The sequence below is a fragment of the Vombatus ursinus genome, unplaced genomic scaffold (genome assembly GCF_900497805.2).
Source record: "Vombatus ursinus unplaced genomic scaffold, bare-nosed wombat genome assembly UNPS02014798.1, whole genome shotgun sequence".
In the NCBI taxonomy this organism is placed as follows: Eukaryota; Metazoa; Chordata; class Mammalia; order Diprotodontia; family Vombatidae; genus Vombatus; species Vombatus ursinus.
Window position 1 is genome coordinate 49,925,650 of NW_020954576.1, and position 18,731 is coordinate 49,944,380.

The following is an 18,731-nucleotide window of genomic DNA, read 5'->3' on the forward strand; positions in this document are numbered from 1 at the left end:
CGAGTGACCAAAACAGCTCAGAGATGGGAATGAAGATGAGGCACCCGAGGAGCAGGTGCTGGGCCTACCTGAGCTCAGTTCACCTCTCTCATGCTTACCATCTGTGTGATCAGGGCCAGGCCGCTTACACTCTCTGGGTAAAATGGTGGATCCCTGTCTCTCACAGAGTCATCGTAGGGGCTGAAATGATATCTTTTATGTGAAAATCTTCACAGACCATAAAGTGCTATATAAATATTGGCCATGATTTTATTAAGGATCCATGAGAGAAAAGCCTGGATAGGGTGGGATCAGATAGAAGAAGGTATGAATGCCAGAGAGGGAATTTTAGACTAGACGCTTTGTAAGTATCCCAGGACAAAAGTGAAGCTGACTTGTCAAAAGCGGATGATGGTCTGGTTTTCTTTTTCTTTTTTTTTTTTTTTTTTTGCTAGGGCATCATACCTGTCATCTAATGAGAGGCAGTGTGATGTCATGGAAAGTGAGTAGTAGCCTGAGAGTCAAGAGACTTGGGTCTTACTTCCACAAAGTTACTTTGTGATTTGGGGAAAGTGATTTTAATCTCTCTGGGCCTCAGTTTCCTCACTAGTAAATGAGGAAGTTGAACTAGTTGGTGTTTAAGGTCCCTTTAGGGGCAGCTAGGTGGTGCAGTGGACAGAGGGCCAGACCCAAAGCCAGGAAAACTCATCTCCATGAGTTCAAATCTGGCCTCAGACACTTACTGGCTGTGTGACCCTCAGCAAGTCACTTCACCTTAGTTTCCCTTGCCTCAGTTTCCTCATCTGTAAAATGAGCTGGAGAAGGAAATGGCAAACCACTCCAGTATCTCTGCCAAGGAAACCCCAAACAGGGTCACGGAGAGTTGGATGTGACTGAACCGCAGTAACAACAAGGTTCCTTTTAGATCTAACGTTCTATGGTTCCGTGGTTCCACTAACACTCTCTTCTGTCCTCTTCTCAGCTGCTGCTCTTGCTCGTAACACTCTGGCTTCCTCTCTGCCTCAGGAACCTGGCCCTCCTCGGCCCCCCCTTCCCAAAGCGTACGTCCCCCTGGAGTCTCCTCCAACAGTCCCTCCGCTCCCTAGTGAAAGCCGCTTCTGGCCACACCCCAACTCTCCCTCCTGGCACCGAAGTGGCGAGACAGCCAGGGGCCAGGTACCCGCTCTCCGCACTCCCTGGTGGGTAGGGGAAAGGGATGGGGGTCCAAATGGGGAAAAGAACCAAAGGCAATAGGGAACAGAGTCACTTTTTTCTCCCCTTTTTATCCTAATTTTTCAACAGCTTCGTTTCTTTTGGGCTTCCTGCCCAGCTGAATTTGTACACAGCCCTCTCTGGGATAAGGAAAGAGGGACCCCCCCTTTGTCCTCTCTGGACAGAATGGCACATGGACTCTCTCCTTGCTCCCCACCCCCCACCACTTGAAGCCCAAGGTTGGTGGTATTGTACCACTGACTGGTAGAAAGCCAGTGGAGAAAGGATACCAGCTCCTGTCTGTGGTACCATCCTAGACAATCTTGGTCCCCCAGGCATAATCTCTCTCCAGGCAATAAGTACTTAAGTAATCATCTTTTCCACCACCCCTTCTAGCTTTTCATTCTTGCCTGGAACCCCCTTCAGGGATCTGAATAGGCTTTTGAGAGATAATATAGTATAATAGACTTGAAGTCAGGACACGTGAAGTCTAGTTTCAGCTCTGCCAAATACTACCTGTGTGACATTGGACAATTATTTAATCTCTCTGGGCCTCAGTTTTTTCAACTGTAAAATAAAGAAATTGGACTAGGTAACCTCTAAGGTCTTTCTCCCCCTCTAAATCTGCAATCCCATGATCCCTTAAAGAGTTCTATGAGCCCATGTTCTATGCTTGTAAGCTGAAAGTCTCTCGCTCTCCTGGGATCCTGTTAAGGATGCCCCATTGGCCCCTGCTGACTCAAGTCCAGGATGGAATCCTGAAAGGCCCTTCCTCACATATTGGCGCACATCCCCCTCCTTAGCCAGCCTCTCCCTGCAATACCATAAATAAGAGTGTCAGCTGTATCTCGGGATGACTGGACAGGTCGAGGTACCTGCTTACTCTTGTTGACTCAGAAGCCCCCCAGAAGCCAGAGTCTCCCATTATATCCCGAGATATGCTAGTGGTCCATGTTTCTCTCCCAGGATACAGGTGGGATGTTCAATGGGCTTTAAAGGAGATACTGAGAAGAATGGTACTGAATGAGAAGTACAGGACCTTCACCTTGCCATTAGCCTGCTGTCTCCTAAGCTCTTCTGTCATCTCTCCCCAGCCAAAGGGAAGCTATGAGCAGGGCAAGAAGGACCCTCACCAGACGTCTCCCCTGGATCCCCCCAGAGACATCAACCTCATGCCCACCAGACAAGAACTGGAGGCTGATAAGCAGGCAGCTCTTAATAAAGGTATGTCCCAGCTATATCATTCTGTGGGACTTTACCCTTGCATCAAGACGAGGAAGCATTTTGTTGAGACAAGTGGTTTGGGAGTCAAGGTTTCTGGACTTTCATCTTCACCTTGGGCAGATTTGAATTTTTTAAGGCTTCACCATCCTCCAATAGTGGTGGTGTGGTATGTGGTATGGTGTGCTGTGATATGTAATATGGTATGCCTATATGCTATGTGGTCTCTCATCCCAGAGGTATCAAAGTGTAGCCATTTGCAGAAGAAACAGATTAAAATGTACTCAGGAAACATTTAACAAAATAAATGGAAATACAATATAGATAATGTTAATTTGTGGTTTTCTAAGTTAACATGCACCTATTTCTATTTGAGTTTGATACAAACCCTGGCCTATCCCGTCTCTTGTCAGGCTCTTGGGACGATGAAAAGATCTAAGAATGTCCTTGATTCCCTCTTCCCTCTGTCTCTGGGAAATCCTGCTCTCCCCCCAGCCCCCTCATCAAGCTACCCTTCTTTGTTGAACACTCTCCCCTTCTAACTCTTCTCAGTTGGCATTGTGCCTCCTCGGACGAAGTCACCCACTGATGAGGAGGTAGCACCATCAGCGGTGGTGAGGAGGAGTGCCAGTGGGCTTCCCAATGGACCGCTCTCCCGGGTAAGTACCTGACCTGGCAGACCCACAGGGCTGAAGGAAGGGGAGGGAAAGCAGAGCTCAAGAACCATAAGATCAGGGATAGAGAGCTGGAAGGGACCTTAGAGGTCACTGAGTCCAACCACTTCATTTGACAGATAAAACAATTGAGGCTAGAGGGGTTTAGTGATTTACCCAAGGTCAAACAAGCCTAAGTGGCAGCTAGGATCGGAACTCAGGTCCTCTGACTATAAGTCCAGCACCCTTTTCATTAATCCGTACCACATAATACCCAGCTAACACCGGAGAGCTGTGTGTCAGCAGCACCTATCGCGCTCCCTCTCCTGCAGCGTGCTAGGTGTTGGAAGGAGAGAACAAGAGAAAGGAAACAGAATTCCTTCCTTCACGGAGCTTCCCATCTGACTGAGGAGATGGTCAGAGAACCTCAGAGTTGCAGGGGACCTCACAGATCATGTAGCACAGCCCACATCCACCGCAGGCTCAACTCTGTGGCACACCCAACAAGCGATCTTCCAAAGAAGGCAGGAGGGTGCAGTAGCCCATTCACTTTTGGACGGATCTATCTGTTAGGAAGTTCTCCCTTATATCAAGCCCGAGTCTGCCTCTCTATCATTTCCACCTCTTACTCTAGTCCTCATCCTTGGGGAGCTCACAGTCTGTTGGGAGGGGGAGGGGACTCAGTTGCTACCCTCAAGAAGCTGCTAGTCTGATGAAGGAGACAGGAAAGATGCGTGTGATTAGCCAGGGCCTTCCTTATCAGTAAGTGGAGCTGTCCAAGCGGAGGTTGGATGGACCTCTTATCTGGGAGGATTTAGAGGACATTCCTCCTGCAGGTAGGTTAGATGGCATCTGGGGTGTCTTCCAACTCTGCCATTCTAAAAAGATGTGGAAAAGTTCACAGAGAATTTTTCCAAAGTGCAGGTAAACATAATGCAAACATTCAGGGATGCAGAATAAAACAGTGATTGGAGTGGAATTAGAGATTGATGGGATCAATCTAGGAAGGCTCTCTGAAGGAGGTGACTTTTGAGCAGAGACAGGAATCGGGAATGGCAGAGGGTGGGTGAGGGAACTAAGGGCGCCTCCAGCACCTCCCCCTCCCCTCCACACACACACACACCCACCCCCACCCCCCTCCCAGCAGGAGCGTCCCAAGAGTGCAATGTTTCCCAACGAGGTGAAGGCCAAGATGAGTGTGGAGGAGCAGATCGACCGCATGAGGCGGCATCAGAGCAGCTCCATGAAGGAGAAGCGTCGGAGCCTACAACTCCCAGCTGGCCCATCCCCTGACCCCACTGCCCGACCCTCCTACAAAGTGGTAAAACTCCCCCAGCCACCCCACGGGCACAGGGGGCTGTGAGACTCCCCTGGTCCCTGGGCATGGCCAGCCCCGGCCAGTGGGCATTGTTGGGGAAAGGGTGGGAAGCTCCTCACGGGGATGACTGGGAGAGGCCTTTCTGGGGTGCCTGGAACGGCCACTTTAAATAGAGCTCAATTCAACATGCCTTTGCGAGGGGCCTGCTAGACGTAAGGCACCACCAGGCTGGGCATTGTGGAGAAAGAATAGAGAAGAAAATATAAAATATGGTTTCTACCTCAAGGAACTTGCAATCTATTTGGGAAGACAGGACACTCATGTGAGACATTTAGAGTTTGATGTGAGGCAAAATAGAATCAAGGAACAACATTATGTGGTGACTCCTAGGGACGATGAGGGAGAAGACAGGCCAGTGCTGGCCAAAGTTATCAGGGAAGGCTTCTTGGAGGAAATCGAACTTGAGCTGGGCCGCCTTGATGGATGGATGTGATTCAGATAGGCAGGAGAAGACTGTATTCTAGCCAGGGGAAGGGCGTGAATGAGCTTTCAGAGCCAGAAGGGGATCGTAGGAACCTAGTTCCACAGCTGGAAGAAACCTCAGAGGTCATCTGGTCCAGCCCTATCATTTTCTGGATGAGGAAACTGAGGCCCATGGTGGTTAAGTGATTTGCCCAACGTCACAGGAAAGGTCTCTTTTTGGGACCGTGAAAAGCCAACCTGCCTATTCCAGAGGGTAATACGAAAAAAGTGAGAGAGGAGAGTGTTTAGGTAGGATGGGGCCAAATTGTGAAAGACTTTGGAAGAGGGCCGAGAAGTGGAGTTCAGCGTTTAATAACCAGGAGGGAAAATCCTTACCAGGGTGACTAGGAAAGTCACAGCTGGTAGATGACAGGGGAGGGGCAGGGCAGGGGGGACACAGGCCCCAAGTGGCCATGGCTCTGCTGGCTCCCAGGTGCGCCGTCACCGCAGCATCCATGAGGTGGACATCTCCAATTTGGAGGCGGCACTTCGGGCAGAGGAGCCCGGTGGGCAGGCCTATGAGACTCCCCAGGAAGAGATTGCCCGACTTCGAAAAATGGAACTGGAACCCCAGCACTATGACGTGGACATCACCAAGGAGGTAAGAAGAAACTCTTGCCTCCCCTCTTGGGGGCCAAGGGCAGGGAGCAACCTGTAATGACCGCGTCCTCACCCCCATAGCTCTCCACACCCAACAAAGTCTTCATCCCTGAGCGGTACATTGAGCTGGAGCCAGAAACACCCCTGAGCCCAGAAGAGATGAAGGAGAAGCAGAAAAAGGTGGAAAGGATCAAAACTCTCATTGCCAAATCCAGGTGACTAGGCTTGGGGGTGGGAGGTGGCGGCATCACCCGTTCCCTCCCCGTCCTCACCCTTAGTACCCAGGGGACTCTGGGGGGCAGTGCTTTCGAGGCCCACTTGTGCCTAGTGCCTCTGACTCTGCGCTATTTGGTTCTTACTAAGTGCCACAGGCTCCATGCCTTCCTGGCTGTGGGGCCAGGGAGCTAGGAGAAGAGAAGGCTATGGCTTCTGTCAGCTGGTGCTAACAGAGACCAAGAGCTCACACTTGGGGTGTCTGCCCATAATCATTCCATGTGTCCTTCTTACACACCCATCCCGCCCATTGCCCTGTTGGGAGTCCTTTCTCTCCTTAAGACAGCCCTTGTTCATTTTAACCTGGTTTCACTCAGATAATGGTGTTGGAGGAACACACCAGCTATTTTCCCCTTCAGCATATATCTTTAGGGATAGCTTGCCTCCAGTAGAATGGAAACTCCCTGAGGACAAGGTCTGCTTCAGTCTAGTACTGCTATGCTAGCACCCGGCACAGTGCCTGGGACCTGGTAGGTGCTGAGTCAAGGTTTGCTGTTTGATTGATTGTTACCTTGGGAAGCATATTCACCAACTCCCTCTACCCCAGGGGAGCTTAACCGTTTTGGTGTCTTGGACCCCTTTAGCAGTCTGGTGAAGCCTATGGACCCCTTCTTAAGAGAATGTTTTGAAATACATAACATGCAATACTTAAGATGACAAAGGAGACTAATTATATCATAATACAGCTATCAAAACAATGTCTAAAATAATTTTATGAACCCCAGGCTAGGAACACATAGAACCTAGCCTACAGAAGCATAGACACAGTTACCTGAAGGGCCCCTGTATCACCCTGGCCCTCCGTGGGTATGTGTCTGTGCTTCCCCAGTATGCAGAACGTGGTGCCCATGGGCGAGGGCGACTTGGTGGACGTGCCACAGGACCCCGAGAGCCAGCTTCAGGAGCAGGAGAAGAGGATTGAAATCTCCTGCACCCTGGCGACTGAGGCCTCCCGAAGGGGCCGCATGCTGTCTGGTGAGAGGGGATGGGCCCTGCTCTGCCAGCAAGGTTGGCTGCCCAGACTGGCCCGGGGCTTGGGGCTGGGCCTGGACCTGGACCTGGCCAAAGAGGTGTGGCCACAAACTTAGGGTGAATTATAAATGATTTGTCCACCTCTGCCAATACTCCTCTACCTTAGAGCATATAAAGAAGAGGGTCTTCCTTTTTATTCTCACCAATTTCCACATTGGTGACCACATGCATAGCTCCCCTCCCCATGTGCTTGTGGCACACACAGGTCCCTGGGAGTCTGAGTGAGGGACAGTCAGGCCACCGGGCCCAGCAGGAACATTGGCAGGCAAATTGGAGCAAGGAGAGCTAGAGTCTGCTCCCATGTTCTGGTTCTGTATCTTCCACCATCGGCTCCAGTAATCTTCCAGCCCCCTGTAGACACACAGTTTGTACACAGGCATCGTCTTCACCCCAGCGGAGGTGTTGAGCATCCGTGGTGAGGAGGCTTGGCCCTGCCTTTGGGGAACACTCACTTTAATGGAGGAAATATATTCTCTGCCCTTGGGAAACTCCTAAGCCTTATGGAAGAGAAACAGTCTTTACCCTCAGGGAGTTCACACACACACACACACACACACTCTCTCACTCTCACTCTCTCACAAGAGTGATGTAGTGAATCAACGGAGGGAACAATTCATGTTCCAATCATGGTTTTTGGTACCTCAGGTGCAAATATTCCTCGTTATACTCTGTAGGCAGCTAGGTGGCCCAGTGGCTAGAGTGCCGGGTCTGGAGTCAGGAAGACCTGAGTTCAAATCCAGCCTCAGATACTCACTAGCTGTATGACCCTGGGCAAGTCACTTAATCCTGTTTGCCTCAGTTTCCTCATCTGTAAAATGAGCTGGAGAAGGAAATGACAAACTACTCTAGTATCTCTGCCAAGAAAACCCCGAAAGGGTTCAGTCAGATATGATTGAAATGGCTAAAGCAAAAACAGACAGTATTATTGGTAGGTATGCCAGTATAGACCTCTTTTCACACAAATGCATTCATAGAAGGCATATGGATGCAGTCAACTCCTAATTATTTATGTTCATCAGGTGGGAGAATCATAGCACAGATAATCCCTAAACCCTGAAATCCAAAAATAGATAATCCAAAAGTATTTTGATTTATTTGGGGGATATATTTTACTTTGTGCATTTTACTGTGGGGGTGTCTGGTCTGTGAATTCATAGGACTTCAAAACTGTCCTCCTACTTCCCTCCTTCATACTGGACATGAACACCTCCATCTCTCAGCAGTCTCTCTTATCTTTCCTAAAACTTGGAATCCCGGGTCAAGGGAAGTAATTCACTGGCTGAGTTTGAAAAGCTGCTCCTGATAGCTGATCCCGAATGTAGGGAGGGAGGGAATGTCGAAAGTCTTTCCCTTCCAGCTTCTGCTGGGCAGCGGGCAGCAGGCTAGTAGCAAGAGTAAACAGACAGCAGGGCGATGTTATCTAAGGAGGCAGACCAAGCTGCCATAGCCTTGTCTCCAGCCTAGCCCGACTGGCGAGAGCTCAAAGATTTCCTGTTTTCCAGGAAGAATATGAATACTTGGGAATCGATTGGACACAGACAGGAGGAGGGAGAAGGAGATGAGTAGGCTGTGATTGAGTTTGAGTTTAGCTGTGAAAGCGGACAATTCTATCTAGAAAGGTCTAGGCAGGGGTGGGGAACCTGTGCCTGCTGCACTTAAGGATCTAGAAGGCCACATGTGGCCTCAAGGTCGCAGGTTCCCCACCCCTGGAGAGGGGAGAAATGGGGATGGGTGAGACTTGAATGAATGGAAGGGACAAGATATATTAGAAGAATGTGAAGAGTTAGTAGTTCTTACTAAATTCTTACTAAAAGTGACATGGGGAACACTTTAGAGACTTATTTAACTGCAGAGCAGGGAAAGCATAGTAGCAAGAGATGAAATCGATGAGGTGGATAGGCATGGAAAGCTTTGAGCTCTCCCATGAAAGAAGGGGAAGGGTGGTCCACAGGAGGTGAGCAGATGATTACAGCAGCTTGAGCCTAGAAATCGGGGAGGCTAGACTGGAGAGACTAGAGACTGGTGACACCTAGATTGTTTCTGGCCCTGGGGGCCTTTAGGAGAGAGATGAGGAAAAAAGTCAGTTCCTCCTAAGGAAAACAGGGCTAGACACACACGTGACCTGTGGCAGAGGTTTTCCAATGTAGAACACTGGCCATCCCACGGAGTGTGTCTGGTGGCACATATGTTTTGGCTGGGGCACGTTCCGTGGAACGTTGGGTATTTGGCCCCAGAAGAGGCTCAACCTTCCATAGGAAAGAAGTACCACTATTACGTATAGTTAAAAATAAGTGCTGTTCATCCTTATTCCTAATAATCACAAACATAGCTCTTCTCAAAGGTACGCTCTCAGGCTGCAAGTAGCAAGAGGAATTTTAGTTAGCCCTGGGGAAGAACTTTCTGGTATCAAAAGGGATGAATACAATAAGGTCCAGCAGTGGGATAATAATAATAGCTCATTAATACCACACTTTACTGTTTCCAAACAAAACAAAACACTTTCTTCCCAACAATAATGTGTAGCAGCACAAGTAATGTTCTTCCCATTTGGTAGATGAGAAAACTAAGATCCAGAGAGTTTTGGCTCCATAGCCCAGGTTGCACATTTCATGTTAGAGCCAGAACCTGAACCCAGGTCTTCTGACTCTCAGTAGAATGCTTTTCCAGTTACAGCGATGAATCATCTTCCCTGTGGAGAGTCGTCCATTGGTTCTGGGCACATCTGGGAGGCAGGGGGATGGATGGGATAAGACCTGGGGAGTTGGGGTGGGGAAGGCAGCTTCCCGAATCAGGACTACAGGGCATGAGACTGTGGAACTGGTTTGGGCATGAAGGCTCCAGCAGCACTTGTCAGCATTTCCTTCACAAACTGAACTTGAACCTCTGAAGGTCAAATTCCGTGCTCTGGGCAAAAGGCAACTTCCTGTTTCAAAGGGAGTAAAAGCAAAACCCTTTACTGAAAAACCCTTCCCCAGCCCGGCCCCAGGGCCCTGACTTTCTCTGCCACAGGCCTCCAGCCAGAGGTTCCATGAAAACAAAACCTGAACTGGCCTATCGGATTCCTCCTCTACACACACAGGCTTAGGTTTCAGCCCGTGCATTCAGAGCAAACAGCCACCTGGGTTCTACCCAAACCCCAAATATTTAAAGAATGACTGTGGTACTGCCAAACCTCAGGCCCAGCTCCCTGTCCCTGCTGCTTTGTTTCCTGGGTTCTAGGGTCCAGAAACACCCACAGCTGCACCAAAGGCAGGGCAGCAACGGTGCCATGGGGAACACACAACCTGTGTGTTGGCAGTGGAGTTGTGAGTGCGCGTGTTGTGACAGTACAGAATCTGTATGTGAGTGTTGTGTAGTGTTTGGGAAGGCCCGTGTGTGTGTGTGTGTGTGTGTGTGTATGTATGTGTTGCAGGGAAGAAAGAGCACTGAATTGGTATCAGAAGATGTGGGGTTGAATCTCTGCCCGGCTGCTCATTGATGTAGCCTCAGGGCCAAGTTACTTTCCCTCTCTGGGCCTCATTTTCTTTATCCACCCAAATGAGGAGTTTGCTCAAAATCCTGTGATCCCATGGCCCTAGAATGTTATATGCTGTCTGTGTGTGTGCGTGTGTTTGTGTGAGAGTGGGTGACTGTGAAGACATTGTCCAGAGAAGCCTCATTTACTTGGCATCGTCAGAGAAGCATTGGTTCCACTTAAATCTGTTTTCTAGTTGCCAAAGCATATCCCTTCAACCAATCAATCAATCAGCAAGCATTTATTGCCAACCTACCAGGCGCTAGGCAATGGAGATACGAATATCACCTGACTATGTGAAGAACGGAAGGAAATAAGCATTTATTAAGCACCTACTATGTTCCAAGCACTGTGCTAAGCACTTTTACAATCATCCCATTTTACAGTCAAAGAAACTGAGGACAGACAGAGGTTAAGTGACATTCTCAGGGTTGCTAGTAAGTATTTGAGACTGAATTTGAACTCGAGTCTTCTTGACTCTAGGCCCGGCGATTGATCCACTGAGTCACCTACCTAGCTGCCTCCGGCGGCACACGTCTGTGCCTCATGTCTGAGTGGGGTGGGGTGGTAGGACTTTCTAGGCCAGCAGACCCAACAGCAGTGTGGCAGCTGGGCTGAAGTAGGGAGACACAGCTTATTTATATAGAAACTTTCCTGCCTCCTTAAAAAGAGTTGGTCCATCTCCAGTCCTGGCCGCTGGACCCAGATGGAGCTGGAGGAGAAAGTGAGGCTGGTGCCTTTGCACAGCCCTACCTCACTGTAGTCCAATTGACTCACATGTCATAGCATCACCTTCCTGATGTCTTGTTCTTCTTTGAGACCAAAGGACAAACAACAACAACCTACTATGTGCCAGTCACTCAGTCTTTTAGGCACTGGGGCTATAGGGACACAAAAAATTGTCCCTGACTTCAAGAAGCTTATATTCTATTGGGGTAGTTTTTTTTTTTTTTTTTTAAGTGCATAAGTTTAATATAGCACCTGCTCTGGCTCTGGAGGAGAAAGTGAGGCTGGTGACTTTGCACAGCCCTCCCTCACTGTAGTCCAGTTGACTCACATGTCATGGCATCTCCATCCTGATGTCACGGTCCTCTTTGAGAATAAAGGACAGACAACAATCGACACAACCTTAAACAGGGGATACCGACAGGCTTTGCTTGACTCACTCTCGCCATTTCGCAAAGAGGACCTGATGGACCATTGAGGGACATGTGTTTGTCCCAAAGAGGCAAATAGGTTTTTACTACCATGTTTTTAAATCCCCTTCCTGCTTTTAATTTTTTTTCATTCTATTATGAGCGGTGACTTGTTGCTACTCAGCATTCCTGCCTTAGCAAGCAGCCATCTTTGCCCGTCTTCCCTCTAAATTTTCGGCATCTTATTTAGTCGCCTGCTTTCTCAGAACACAGCAGATTTGTTGGAGTCGTGTATGTGCGGGAAGTAAGAGTAGCTAAGGCTCTGAGGGAGGGCCTCACCTGTCAGTACACTTTATGCAGTTCAGCAAGGATTTATTGAATCACTGCCCTAGGGAAGGCCCTGTACCAGTCCCTGAATGGAGGGCATTAACTTGAGAACACAGACTCCCCAGAATCAGTTTTGGCTGCATGTGGATCTTTCTAGCTTACGCCTCCTGTTGTCGGTCGTTCCCCAGCTTGTCAAAGGTACTGGATGAATGACCTCTGAATCATACAAATCGATCCAGCAAACATTTAGTAATCATCTACTGGTTGTAAGGTTCTAGGGATATAAGAACAAAAAGGTAGCCTGCTCTCAAGGAGCTGAAGTTTTACCGGGAGGATGTGGCATGCATGTAGACATGTTCATAAAAAGCGACATAAAGTAATTTCAAGGGGCAGAGAAGTTGTGGGTAGGAGGGAAAGGGAAAAAAGCATTAAGAGGCATGACTATTGGGGTGAGTATGAGTTTGGGTGAGTACGTACAGTGGTGGTAGATGCACGTAGGTGAATGCACTGTGTAGGTGTAGGGGGATGTGTGCAGTGTGAGAGTGGACAAAGGGAGTGAATGCACGAGTACATTTGAGGGATACCTGCATTGTTTGGGGCTCTAGTGCCATGTATGACGTACAAGAGGAGTGAGTTTCCCAGTACGCGGCATACTCATCCCTGCTGAATGGTGATAGTTACCCCTATAAAAAGCTGTAAAAGGAAAATTGGAACCCATCCTTCCTTAAGCCTACCTTTCCTGACTGCTGAACAGAGAGAAGGAAGGGGGTAAGATTAGGAAGCAAGACACCTGGAATTCCACTTCCAGGTGATAATATGCTGTGTGACCCTGGCAAAGACCCTAACTCTCTCTGTGCCTCTGTGAGACAGGGAGACCTGTCCCTAACTTCTTCCTGAATCTCCCTGATCCACTAAGGATGAATATGGGCCTGGAATGTGCTTCCAATTGCACCCCCCTGCTTTCCCCTTTTTACTGCTCTAGCCAAATAACACTGCAGTGAAACCTCACCAATTTGGACTTCTTTCACTCAGTAAGAAGGTTGTGCTGTGTGTGTGCACACAGTTTCTGAAAAAGAGGCAGAAATAGATCCGTTAGTTGCCTGTAGAAGATTGTAAGGGAAATATTTACAAATTTGCTATTTACCATTATAAAGTCAGGCAAAGTTGGAAAGACCCTTAAAGGTCATGAGTCCAACTCTTTAAAGGGTGCCTTGTCTTTTGTATGAAAACTAATAGCATATAAGCACAAATTGCATTCTACAAATATTTAATGAGTGTTAATAAGGGTCTAATCTGGCAAAAGTTCATTCAGAGACCCATTCCACCTCTGCTAGGCAATATTTCTTTTAGCCTAGTGAAAGTTAGTACATATTTGAAAATTATTTTTAAAAATTACATCATCTAGTTCAACTTTTCCATTAATTTAGGTTGACTTGCCCTAGGCCCTCTTCTTGGGGGTGAGGGAGAAGAAAAGGTTCTAATTAGTGAAATTTTGCTATGTATTGTAAAATAATAATATAATAATCATTGCAAATATTACATAATAATTGCAAATATTATTATTTTGACTTTTCATTTGTAAAATGTGCCATTGAAAATAGATTACCTATCTCATTGCATCCCCAGAATAGCCCTATAGGGCAGGGGTTCAAAGCTCCCCATTTTGCTCCATTAGTCCAATGGATCTGTGATCCCATTAATGGGGGGAGGGGTATCCCTTCCATTCATCTGGATCACAGCCTGTCCGTGCCTACCCATCCTCATTTCACAGATGAGTGAATGACGGCGCAGAGAGAGCAGATGACCTACCCAAGGTCACAGAGAAAGCTGCTGCAGCAGCTCAGATTGGACCTCAGGTCTCCTGACTCCCAGGCCCTCATTGGCTCTACCGAACCAGCAAGCAACATTCAGCCGTGCCCTTCCGCACTCCAGTGGGCGTGAGGGGGGCTTTGCCTGTGCTTGGGCTGGCTCACCAGCTGCGAGCTCTGCTTTCCCTGCTTGCCTCGACATCCTCGTTCTCTTCCCTTCTTGGAAGAGGCCTTGTTCCTGGTGCCCATCCCCAGTCTCCCTCCCATTCACAAGCCTGTTCATTTCTGTTTCCAGCTCAGTGTGCCACCCCAAGCCCTCCCACCTCCCCTGCTTCCCCGACTCCACCAGTCAACCCCCTCTCGTCTGATCCCCCGCGGGGCACCGACAACAGCCATTCTATGCGGGTCTGAGCTGTGACGTAAGCATCTTTTCTACTGTATTTGATCGCACCAGAGAGACTTCCTTCCCCACCTCCAGAGCCATCTCCTCGTCTCCATGTAGACATCGCTTTCCTCCTCCCTGACCCTTTTCCCTTGCTGCTGTGCTCTGGTCCATCCATCTGCTGGAGCCTACCAAAAGCATCTCAGTGCAGTGGCTGGCCCTGGGCCTGGATCTCAGGTCAGATGGAGGAGGTGAACTTAGCTTAGGGAATGCATTATCCACCTGTGCACTGCTCTCAAAAGTCAGGCTCCCAGGCCACAAGCCCCATTATAGATAAAACTGGCACAGGGCACCTTTAGCCAAGGGCCACTAGTCTACCGAATTATTAATGTGATGTAATGTATTAATGTAATGTCCTTAACATGATGCGAGTGGACGAATGATCACTGATTTTTGTTCATCTGATGTAGGGGAGTCCTTACTGCCAAGACATCTTAGGGACACCTCTCCCACCTCCCAGCAACTCACTCCCATGAGGACAAAGTCCTTATGCTCTTTAGATAGGATTATCCTGAGTCGGCCCACACCCATGGGTGGATTCAGGATAGCTATTAACCCATGCCCGTGCCTGCCTCACTTTGTCCTCTCTCTCTTTAGTGCAAGCCCTGGCTGAAGCCAATGCTGTGAAGTTCCACAGAGCCACCTTCTGAAGCCCTCTTCTGCCACACCTAGGGTCTAGGCTCCCTATCTCAACTCCACCATGCTCCCCACAGGGCTGCTGTGGGGAGCCAGGCCTGGGGTGGCTTTGGCTGCTGAGAGGAGCGCGGATACCTCAAGACACACACACCCCCATGGCCTCTTGGATCATGGCCTCATTCTGAAGGGATGGTCCGGTTGCTGTGCTCCACAAGGGTCACTGGACTGGCGCTAGGGAGTGGCATGAGGTGCAGCCCGCCCCCTGATGCTGAACGGATAGGAGCACCCACAACTGTTGACTGTGGATACACCGGGACCTGCTGTGGAGGGGAGAACATGGGCCAGGAGGTGAAAGAGATGGACACATCTCCTCCCCTAGCCCCAGAGAAGTCCTACTTAGCCTATAACCCGGACACCCAGGGAAGAATCCTCAGCTGCCCTCTACCATTCTCCCCAATTTGCTCTCTCAATTTAAACCCTTAGCTTTAACGAATCTTGGCTTGTGGACGCCCTCTGGGGACAGAAGAGGGACTGGTCATCTTGACTGTGCCAAAGACAAGTGTAATGGGTCAAGAGAAGGATGCAAGGATGTGAATGTCAGTCACAGCACTCAGTGGTGGTGGTACAGGTGGTGGGGTGCAGTGGTTAGGGAACCAGCTGGTCTGTGTAGTGTCTGAGAACAAGTCAAGGAGGGTGAAGGGGTGGGGAGGTAAAGTGGTTGGGGAAGCTTCCCCAACAACATTCATTTGCAAGAGAAGGGGGAAAAGGGGGGAGAGGAGAAAGATGGGGCTGAAAAAATAGCTCAGAATTTGTTTTCGCAGAGTGAAGCCCCCACTCACTAATGAAAGCAATACCGGGTTGGCATTTTTTATAATCTCATCACTCCCAAGAGATGTCTTCTGGGCACCCCCTCCCCCCAAGCTAGCCTGAGGAAGACGCACTAGAGCAGGTGCTTCTGCACACTCATGTTTCTGATTCCAATTGGGAGATCTTTGATGAGAACCTGGGAAGTTGCTCTGGATAGATGAATGTCCTGGGGTCTGCATGCACCCCCTAGGGGTGCCAGCTGGTAAAGGTGAAATGGGGGAAAACCTCACTTAGCCCAGTTTGGTGACGGTTCCCTGATCCCCATCCCCCATCCCTTAGTTTCCAGCAGACAGAATAAAGAACACAAAGGCCCAATCCATCACCTGTTCCACACCCCATTCTTCAGAGGATTCCCAATCAGGGCCAGGTCTCAGAGACGCTGGAACTCTAATATGAGGACCTTTCTGGCACCTCCAATGCAGAGGGGGAGAATGTGTAGAGATGAGCATTGAGTCATCTTCCTCTTTCCTCCTCAATAACATAAGATAGATGCAGCTAGAGAAGGAGAAGAGTAAGATGGTCTCTGGACGCCATTTTCTTTTTGCCACAATTACTAGCATAAGGGTCACTCTGATATAGTTGACCATTCCCACCCATCCCAATATCCTGATAGTTCAAACCTAAGGAGATCTGCAAACAGCGACTGTTTCCCATCCTCTCGCCCTCGCCCCAATCCATTCCCCTTCTCGCTGGCTAGGATAGTTGCTACACCTATATAAATGTAATTTCCCAAATAACAAGTCCCTGCCCTCCTAAAGGACACCCCCCTATGCACACACACCTCATTGCTCAAAGAAGATGACAACTCATACCAATTTTCACCCTGTATTTTGATCTCACCCATGCCTATGGTTCTAAACCTCATTAAAGCATCCCTAGTCTGTCCTTCCTGTTTTGGGGGAAAGGGTGGGTGTGGAGAAAAAAGCATACCCAGTGACCTTTTTCTTTAGCACCTTGCTCCTCTTGCCCCATGTAACTCCCTGTGAAGAAGCCTGTCTCCTCCTACTTTGAACTGATTTCCAGGGACTGTTAACCCTTCCTGGAGTTTATCTGTCTCTCCTCTCCCCCACCCCCAAGAGTAATTTTCAAAAGAAATACATGTACAATACCAGGAAATAACATCTGCACCTCTCTCACCTCTTTCTCACCTATTATTTCATAAAGCTGGCTCTTTATGTTACTCTACATGCCTTAATATATGTTTTATGGAAATTATACATATTATATATAATATATATTTGTTTGGATGTCATATCTGTTTCTGGAGCCCCTAACCTTAACTATTTTTCTCTTTCCCTTACCCTCTATACTATTTCAGGTCATCCCCACAAAGTGGACCTCTCTACCCCCATCTTCTAGTCCCCTTTTTATCCAAAAGTGAAAAAAGGACTTTTAAGATAGATCTATTTTCTGCTCTTGTTAATGGCAAATCTATTTTCAAACTGTAGAATGTCCAAGTTGATGTGGTTGACAGTTCATGGGGCGATTGGGAGTAGAAGGCTCAGTACCACCACCACCCTCTCCACAAAAATAAAATAAAAGCTCTCCCTGCTCATGGATTTCTGACTATTTCCCAATCCAGAAAAGGCAAGAATCCCATTCAAAAAGATGTTAAAGAAATCTTCATTTGACATGGGATTTTCTCTTGAAAGTCTTCAGAAAATTTGATATTTTAGTCAATTTCCTACTGAGTGCAGATAAATTTCTTTGTAAGTCTCAGCCAATTCTCCTCACCCAAGTTAGAAATGCAGACTCAGGTCAGCCTAAGCTAAATAGAACCAGGAAAGCAAATCTGCTGCTGGGCCATGCTGTAATGTCTTCCAAAGCCAAACAAAAATGATTTTGGGATTACTGATGCTAACTGCTCCCCTCTTACCATGGAGCATTGAGAGCTATTTGGATCTTCTTACCACTTCTGTTTGATCCAGTTCTCCCCTCCCTCATGTATCTGTAAGGCATCTCCTGCTGTGTTCCCCCCCTCCCTTGGGGGACGGCCCCTTAGACTACCTTTGGGATTAGTCTCAGCCTGGCATCCAGGCTGCCAAACAAGGTCATGTGCCAAGGAAGATTCCAAAGGATGATGTAGCCCATTCAACCTTGCCAAGAGGACCTAGACCCAATCCATCCACTGAAACGTATTCTTGGTACTGAAATAAAGCAAAGCAACAATCCTAGCTGCTCTCTTGCTGTGAGATGAGATAAGCAGGCAAGGAGCAATTTTGTGGGGAGGATACAGACAATCAGGAGGTCTCTGTAGTCTTGCTTTGAGGCCCTGTACCCACAGGATGGAATGGCACATGATTCTCAGCAGGAGTTTAGAGGTTGACTTTGCACCTCAAGAGACGCCTTGGTGCTTGCTTCTCCACTTAACTGTCCCAGCATGAACTTTATCTGCCAGCAAGTGAGATGGGGGACTTAGTGCCCAGGTTGCCCCCTCCCACTCCCATCTCAAATAGCTATGGTCTGGACTCTTGAAGAAGTGACAATGGTGTTATCCATGCAGGGGAAATCCCTAATTAATAGCCTAGGGTTGCCCTGGTCAATAATTCCCTCCATCCATGACTTGTGTTTGGGATTGTCCTGTTGCAAAGGCCACTTTAACTATATTCCAGCTATGTGGACTCTTTCTCCTTGCCCAGGGCTTAGGCAGAGTCCTGCTTTTATTGGGGGAAGGGGGTGGGGGAGGGAGGAAGGAATGACTGTTGGTTGAGATGGGATTGATTTCCTTGTCTTTCTGTAACACCTTCCACCTGGTCACTCTTGTAACCAAGAAAACTCCACAGGAGTGAACTATATCTACTTATGCACATTCTGGGGACAATTTAATCTTGCTAGATTTAGACAATAAACCTAATGAGGAAACCTGTGATGTTGGTGTCTTTATTTGATATCAAAGTGACCTTAGGAGATAATTTGAAGTTGAGTATCCTCCAAGAAGCTGTAGCATGCTCATAGCATCTTTCTTGCCCAGGAAGGGGGAGTTCCTCCCTGAAATGGGTGATCATTTGCTTCCTCCTTTCAGCAGTCATTCTTTTTAGATGTAGCAACTACTAGAACAGTCCCATCTCTCAAGGGGAGCTGCATTTGTATAAATATAAGTTTGTATAAAACCAAAACAGGAAATAAAATGGATGGTTTGTACATATGGTGTGTCTCCAACTCTGTGCTGGGGAGAGGGCAAGGGCAAATTC

General features: G+C 48.3%; 1 protein-coding gene across 10 annotated transcripts in view; it reads left to right on the forward strand.

Annotated features, from left to right (window-relative positions):
• The window catches only part of PLEKHA6 (pleckstrin homology domain containing A6), a 220,694-nt gene extending 202,287 nt beyond the window's left edge, over positions 1–18,407 (forward strand). For all 10 annotated transcript variants that reach the window (XM_027871059.1, XM_027871060.1, XM_027871058.1 and 7 more), the window contains 8 exons: positions 2,286–2,415; positions 2,965–3,071; positions 4,210–4,386; positions 5,339–5,506; positions 5,587–5,720; positions 6,608–6,753; positions 13,891–14,014; positions 14,635–18,407. In XM_027871059.1, coding sequence (XP_027726860.1) covers positions 2,286–2,415; positions 2,965–3,071; positions 4,210–4,386; positions 5,339–5,506; positions 5,587–5,720; positions 6,608–6,753; positions 13,891–14,006 — 978 coding nt within the window. In that variant the 3' untranslated portion in view covers positions 14,007–14,014; positions 14,635–18,407. The remainder of the gene's footprint in view (positions 1–2,285; positions 2,416–2,964; positions 3,072–4,209; positions 4,387–5,338; positions 5,507–5,586; positions 5,721–6,607; positions 6,754–13,890; positions 14,015–14,634) is intronic.
• Positions 18,408–18,731: the final 324 nt, after the last annotated feature.